This window comes from Pundamilia nyererei, unplaced genomic scaffold (genome assembly GCF_000239375.1).
Source record: "Pundamilia nyererei isolate P.nyererei 1_Seehausen unplaced genomic scaffold, PunNye1.0 scaffold00063, whole genome shotgun sequence".
In the NCBI taxonomy this organism is placed as follows: Eukaryota; Metazoa; Chordata; class Actinopteri; order Cichliformes; family Cichlidae; genus Pundamilia; species Pundamilia nyererei.
Window position 1 is genome coordinate 1,819,879 of NW_005187464.1, and position 8,096 is coordinate 1,827,974.

General features: G+C 40.1%; 1 protein-coding gene across 1 annotated transcript; it reads left to right on the forward strand.

Moving 5' to 3' along the window:
• The first annotated feature begins 1,189 nt into the window (after positions 1 to 1,189).
• Positions 1,190 to 6,578, forward strand: stard7 (StAR related lipid transfer domain containing 7). Its single transcript, XM_005735297.1, has 8 exons — positions 1,190 to 2,129; positions 2,369 to 2,532; positions 2,689 to 2,738; positions 3,122 to 3,232; positions 3,420 to 3,502; positions 3,609 to 3,708; positions 3,807 to 3,891; positions 4,451 to 6,578. The coding sequence occupies exons 1-8, from the start codon at positions 1,675 to 1,677 to the stop codon at positions 4,627 to 4,629; spliced, it is 1,227 nt and encodes a 408-aa protein (XP_005735354.1). The 5' UTR covers positions 1,190 to 1,674; the 3' UTR covers positions 4,630 to 6,578.
• Positions 6,579 to 8,096: the final 1,518 nt, after the last annotated feature.

Here is an 8,096-nt window from a genome sequence, read left to right on the forward strand (position 1 = left end):
TATATATATATATACATACACCACATAATCTGATAGTTTCTTTGCTAAGTGTCTGAGTGCAACAACAAGTGAGTTCACTTTGAAGAAAAAGTTTCACCTACAACAACTAACAATCAGCAACTAACTTCCAGAAGTTTGCACTGCTGAATCCCACAAAAAGACAAATGGGCCTAAAAATAGCAGCGCTAACTCGAAATTTCGAGTTATTAACTCAAAATTTTGAGAAAAGTAAGTCAACATTTTAGAACTACTAATAAGTCAAAATTTCGAGAAAGACAGCTCGAAATTTCGAGTTATGGATACTTTTTTTTTTTAGTGGCGGAAACGGGCTTCCATACTTAACAGTTTGTTTGTATTTTAGGCCACTTAGAAATCATTCAAAATATCTAACTGAAAGGATGAACCATTTCTGTGTCTGTAGATAACAGACAACATAGCAAACAAAAGCAAAGAAAGAATAAAAGTGGTTGTATCAAATATTGACTTTCAAGCTCGTTAGAATTAAACTTTTTTCCCTTTCTATATTGTATTTTCATGTATGACTGCACATTATTTTTAATTTCTTTCACCTATTCAATTTTTTTCCTAGCATAATATAAAGAAATGATGGGTGTCTTAAGACTTTTGCAAATTAATGTGTACATTTATTAAAAGTTAATGACGAGGAGTACGTTCCTCGATTTATCTGACTCCCCTGTTTGAAGTTAAAATGACTTTACTCCTCACTTGAAGCATCTCCAGGACCTCCATGTGGCCACGGACCATACTTTAGCAATCAAGTATCACCGCTCTATCGAGTCACGTTTTGCGCGTAATTTATGGTCATGGTTAGAGTCACCACTCTTACTACGACTTTTGCGCCGCTGGAGGGCGATTTGACTTCCTCTTCTTCAGGGGTACTTCGTGCCACAGAGCACGAAGTACCAGCATTCCCCTTTCTATTATGCATGATTTTTACTTTCCGTAAACACTTATCCTGGACTCCAGCTGCAGTTTACCTTCTCTTCACCTTTAACCCAGATCATCGCTTAAGCGCTGTAACTGAGGTGGATGGGCTTTAGTAGACACACGAAGCTGGACAACCAGACATGCTGGTGATTAAACGACTCAAAATCAAACGGAGTGTGGCCCTGTCCAATAAGAAGTGACATTAAGCAAGAAACATCCAATCACAGGGCGTATAGCGAATTGTGGGCGGGCTTAAAAAGCGCGTGCATAAGGTAGAGAGTAGGAAGAGGAGGTCAAATGTATTGAGTGAAAACGTGAGGCTGTTTCAGGACAGATAGCTACAATATAACAGTTCAGTTTACAGTGAAGTTATTAGATATTATATTCAGAGGCAGGAGCGGGGGGGTTTCTGTGCATTTTAGTTTGTGCTGGTAACTTCCGCTAATTTAGAAGCTAGTGAAGAGAGATAAGGTTAGCTAAGGCTAACGTTACATGTCGCGTGTTTGCAGACAACTCCGCAGCTAGTGGCACTACTAGAGTAAGTTATGAATTTTTCTTTCTATAGTTGTGCATCATTATCTGCGTAGGTAGAGAGGGAATGCGCGGTGGTAGCTCGCAGCGCATTAGCTTTGGAAACAAAGTTTGCTAGCTAACCCTTGCTGCTGCACTCTGCTACTTCTGGAATTCACGTTGTCTTTGTGAACTTGTGTCACGGACACAGCTGTCATGTTTCACTCGGTGCCCCGCCGTCCGATCTGTGAGATCGGTATAAATACAGTGAGGCTTCAGAGCAGCTGGTCATTTCGACGCACTGTCGAGGAGGGAAGGGGAAAGCTTGAGAGGCTCCCGTTGCTAGGCAGGAACGTGGGCCTGCTGCTGTCCTGGCTGCAGAGGGCAGGTGTGGGTGCTAGCGACTCCGCGGCCTCTGGTCCCAAGAGGAAGGGTTTGCTGTCCATATTTGCGGACCATTGCGGCTTTGTGACCGGCCAGAGACTCCGGCGTGCATGCCAGGTTGGAGAGCTTTACTCCAACCTGTACTCGGAGCGCACCAAGTGGACCCTGGTTGGCAACATATGGCGCAGATTACAGAGCAAGCACGCCCCTACTGGGAAATTTGTGGCTGCCCTAGCTGGTGTCTTCATGTGGGAGAATGAGAAAATCCAAGATGAGGAAATTCAGAGGTGGGACAACATTTTATAAAGGCATATATTTTTGCAAAAAAAAAGGAATAATGTAAACATGCCTCTTACTCTGTTGGCACTCTCAACAAAGCAGCATTGATATTCCTGTCTTGATTCAAAATTTGAGTAAACAGTGCAGTTAAATTTGCTCTTACATTTGTATGCACAGTTAAGCTTTTCATTATGATCTGAATATAACCTGTAAGTAATCTAAGCTTGATATTTGCATCTTTGTGAAGGTGTGGACTGGAGCTGCAGGCGCTGGAGGCAGCAAAACGACTAAGTGTGTCTTCGGGGACTGAAACTGGGCAACAGGAATCTGGCTGGGAAATTGTGGTGGAAAAGAAGGACTTCAGAGTGTGGAAGCGACCTATTCCCAACAGTCACCTCTACGAATATCGAGGTCAGCTAGTCACACACATGTTTAACAGGGTCTCACATATTTGTCCAGTTTTGTCATAGAGGGAGAAATATTTGTAGCTCTAAAGGATTCTGCAGATTTTTCTTGCATTTTAAGCAATACTTTGAGCTGGTCTGATTTGTTATCTTTTATTTGCAGTATTGGGCTCTTATGATGATGTCACACCAAGACAATTCTTCAATGTACAGGTATATTTAAGTTCAGTCTAATTATGTGCAATTTTGACTACCTCAAAAGTTTAAGTCGTTGAGGAAACTGCGTGAAGCTGATCACCTATTCTATTTCAGTGCTGACATACATGAGGAAATGATTAGGACGTACGATTAGGCTACACTCCTAATCCATTATTGGGGATTTAGGTGTGCAGCAATCTCTTTACTCTTGAAGTCTGACCTTCTGAACCACTGTTTACTGAGACAACCTTTTAAAATCGACACATCAAGTTGGGTTATAGATTAATATTAATTGGAGTGGGTTTTTCGGGGTTATGGGATTTATGTTTTTGGAATCGCATTACATATCACAGGAATGCTTTAACAGCAATAACACTCTGCCTTTCCCTTCCCCCCAGTTGGACATAGAGTACAGGAAGAAGTGGGATTCTCTCGTTATCAAGCTTGAAGTGGTGGACCGACATGCCAATACTGGCTCTGAAGTTGTGCATTGGGCTACACACTTTCCTGTGAGTTTGTAGATTGCTATTTGTTCAGCCTACCCTGCATTCACCCGTGACACTTTTTTTTTGTTATCAGTCAAAGTATGAATAACCTTCATTTACCTTTTGATCAAGAGCAACTGCCAACCAAGTAAGGTTAGGTTGCATTTCGCACACTCAGTTGTTATTTGATCTTGTTTGATGTCCTTCACAGTATCCCATGTATTCGAGGGACTATGTATATGTGCGCCGTTATGATGTTGATTTCAACAACAACCTGATGATCTTGGTCTCCAGGTCAGACTTAAAGAGATGTTTGTTAATTTGTTTATTTTGGGGTGTATTTATATAATCAGACTAAATGCTGTATCTTATCTTGTGCATTGATAATCTGGCCGTGCAGAGCCATACAGCATCCCAGAGTACCAGAGACACAGGAATATGTGAGAGTTCATTCATACCAGTCAAAGATGGTCATTCGCCCACACAAGTCCTTTGATGAGGTTAGTGATGAATGTCATGCTGCACAGATTATTTAATTTTAAACAACTGTGTCCTTTGTTTGAAGTTGCTCAGCATAGTTTTGCTTATCTCCTCACAGAATGGATTTGATTATCTGCTGACCTACAGTGATGACCCTCAGACCGTCTTCCCCCGCTATTGTGTGAGCTGGATGGTGTCGAGCGGTGAGTACTGAAAAAGTCATACACTAATCACGTAAGGATTAACTGGAATTTATTCAAAAAAGAATATTTCAAAATAACTAATGTTGATCAAAGAGCTGTACAAAGCACAAAACAGAAAGAGGATAAAGGAATGGAATAAAGGAAACTGACTCAAATTCCAGTGAATAAATATAAGTTTTCAGTCTAGTTTTAAAAGTCTCAGTGGAAGGAGCAGACGGGGTGGGGGATGCTCTAACAAGTTTGGAGGCAAACACGGTTTAAAACAATATTAAAAAAGTTGACTACACTGTGGCAGTGCAATTTGTCATGATGTTGTTAATCAACACCATAACTAACGGACATAAGGCAAGATTTTGACCATATTTTACATCATATTTAACCGCATGTATTCATATTTAATTGAATAATATATATATGAATAATACTACATTTTGTAGAAGTCTGGACAGAAATGTAGCAATCTAAAATGTAAAATTTAGTTTTCAGAGAGAGTGTTCCATCATGTTATGCCTTTTCCAGCATGATTTTGAGAATGTTCTCCCTCTTAAAACCTGTCTAGGTATGCCCGCATTTCTGGATAAACTGCACACTGCTGCCCTGCGGGCCAAAAACTTAGAAGTGGGAATTCAAGACTACACGAGTGTCATTAAATCCAGTGACACAAACAGGCCGTCAAGCCAGGAGCGCCTCACTGGAGAAAATGCCCATACAGGTGGTTCTGGACAGATCTACGCTTGAGATGGAGATTTCATAGAGAGCAGAGGTTTTCTTGGTGTGTTTTCACTTGCACTCAAGTCAGGAACAATAACCCTCCAACCCCAAACTTAGGGGTAGATTAGAAGAACTGAAAATGAAAGGTGCGATCTACGTTAGCGGCACGTGTCCATCCATAGACATGTTTATGCTGTTTATAGAGGAGATGTCACAAGAACGATGGACTACATTAGTGACGGCATTGTTGTCACTGGAGAAAGTGTTGCAATGCAAGTTGCCGTTCAGACTGCTGGTTTTGGCATTTTTCATCTTCAGCCAGTCAATGCCACCTGATGTTTTCCTGCAATTGTACAATTGAGCCAAATTTCCTAACCATAGACATGTTTTTGCCAAACACACAGTTTTACTCATTTTAGTATTTAATGGCTTGTCTTATGTTTTTAGACAAAGCTTGACTTTAAACTCTATTCAGACCGCCAGCTTGCTCACTACTGTATTAGCGTCTTTAGTGTGATTTCAACAAGTTGTGGCGGAAATGAGTATGACATAGAACTGCAACTACACCCGCCTTGTTTTTACTAAGAAGTTAACGCTTGGTCAAATTATGGATTAAGAGAAGAACTGAGGCCCCCTGCTGGGAATTTAAAGCAAGTGATTTTGATTTGTTTGAAGCATGACAGATGACAAGTTAAATTATGAGTTTGGCCAAAAAATGATACAATTACTGAATTTAAAAATAAAGCTTTTTGTTTGCTATCGACATTAGTTTACTATCCACCCTGTTGAGGTATCAGACGGTCCGTCTCACTGTGTTCCTGCGAGTGTTTAAAGCATCCAGCCTTCTGAAGATGAACCAGTCCTTCAGCATTAGGGGCATAGTGTCTTATAACAACCATATAAATCCTCAGATACAGTGGTGTAAAGTTTTAGGTATTTGTGCCACATCCCAAGCCATTTGCATTTAATGTGATCGTTTTTTTTGGTTTTTTTTGTGTGTGTTTTTAAGAGGTGGTCCAATTTCAGTTCAGAATTTATTTTGTTACTGTTGGGTTCATCAACACAGTTTGCACTCCTGGAGGTCTGGATATTTCTGTGTTGCTGTAGATCTTGTATACTCAAAAAGTCACATCTGGAGGACTGGATTTTTATTTTGTTTTTTTTGTCAATGGGTGCAATGAGATTCACGTCTTTCTCCTAAATTTTGATGCTACCGTTTTGTTCTCGTGTGTCCTACTGAAACTCCTTTGAATTCATCTTTCCATGTCACCCTTGCATGCAGGGGGTGCTATGAATGTACAAATAGCAGCTCATGCCACAGAATATATAACATCGCCTAACAAAGTACACTGTTTACAGACTGGCACAAGAATCGTGAAATAATGTTGTAAAAAAACCCTTGTAGCCCAAGCTTGTGCTGCGAGATGTGATTCACTCAAATGGTACATTTGAGTGAATTGGCTAATTCTATATGGTGGTTTCCACTTGTGTGAGGGAGGTCCTGTGTGTGGATACGCGTATGCTCCCAGTGTATCAAAAGTGTGTGTAATTATATTCTGTTGTGAAGTGTTTTCCTGCTGTTTGTGTTTTTAACAATGGCAGTGTAAGATGAGATACTCTTCATGGGTTGACTGTGCAAATTGACTCTCATTATAACCCAATTAAACAGTATGTCATACTTGCTAATGTTTAGTGTGTGTGTGTGTGTGTGTGTGTGCGTGTGTGTGTGACATTTGAATGATCTGATAACTGAAGACACCTCTGTGCCACCTGCAGTATTTAAAACCAGTTTTCACATCTTATTTTTGTTTTGCAGGTAACTTTTTTTCTCTCTCTCCATTGTTAAACTATTTTAGGAAAAGAAAGAGGGGGAAAGTGTGGCTTATGAACAGGTGCACTTGTAATCCACGTGATTTAAAATTAATGTTTCTTCCATTTCAGAAATTAATCTGATGAAATAAACAGTCCTTTATGTGTATCATTGTGGGTTCAACTTTTGATGCAGAAAGCATTTGGCTTTGATTTGTGCTGCTCGGGGCCATGATTGATTAGCATAGTGTTTGTACTGAAGGGCCACCATCGTCCAGTCTAATGGGATAATCTGTAAATCCAATAGGCTGTCTGGTCAGACGGTCTGTGACACTCTGCACATATAAGCTTTACTGCACACACACTGTTTAATTTCTCTGCTCTGGATAACACTCACTGCTATATCTATGCTGACTATTGATTCTTTGCAGATAATCAGCACAGTGTACTACTTTACCATCAAATATTTATACGTGTTAAAATAGCTGCATGTCGTTTATAAAAGATATCTGCCAGTTTTGTCTTAAGTGCTTGACTTGAAGTTACCTCCACATCTTTTTAGGTTCATGAAGACCTTTTACCTCTCATCCAAGAAGCTTCTTCAGTACTAAAACTGATGAGTCCCAGGTGCAATTAATGAGCACTTAAATCTGATAGGTTTATGTATAATAGTATTGAATGAGTTCCTGTGGCTGAAGTTTGTGAAGGTGAAAATTGGACAATGTGACGTAGCATTTTCCAATTGATATCTTGGGTCCATCCGTTAAAAGTCCCAGTGACCTTAACCTAAAAGTCAGAGGTTTCTTAGATAATTTCTGAAAATTACCAATGATTTCCAAATTTAAACCATAGCTGCATTTGGGATGCTTTTTTTTTTTTTCAAATATATATTTGTGATGTGTTCATGGTGCAGATGTAAATAAAAGGTGCAGTCGCTGTACGGAAGAAGAGAGGAGACAACTTAAACAGAGTAGTCTTTTTTTTCAAGTGGCAGGAAATTTGAAATGCAACTTTTCAAAGTTGCTTACTAAATAACAGCAAACATAGTTTCTGCACAGTTTGTCGCAAAAAAGTTCTCTGCTAGCTAATGTCCAGTTGCTGTATTTCTCAGAGAGAGAGACCTTAGTGGGCACAACAGATGTTGTTGCAAGATGTTTTGCAAAAACATCTTGCAACCTTTAATTCGACTGACTTAATCCACAGAAAGCAGCAGCACAGGTCAGCTGCTGCTTTTATAGGTGACTGATCAGTCTACTCAGAGAAAGATCTACTGGCACTCCAAATAAGCTATTATGTCACTTATTAAGTAATTCTGCTCCCCACATTGCACTATAGCAGTCTGATTTGACAGGTAGAGGTCAAACAATCTTTAACCCTTTGTAGGGGCAGATCCCAACAACAGTTGCCTCAATGTCCTTTATAGTTTAGATTAAAGACCCTACAATAATAGGGAGAACACTCCAACAATCAGAGGACCCCTTATGAATAAAGACTTTGCAACAGTGGAAAGGAAAAATAACCTCCTCTTTTCAACAGGAAGTAATCTCCAGTAGCGCCAGAATCGTGGAGGGGCAGCCGTCTGCCGTGACCATTTATGAATGCAATGAGGGGAGGGAAAAGAGGCGAAAGAGGAACACACACACACACACACACACACACACACACACACACACACACACACACAC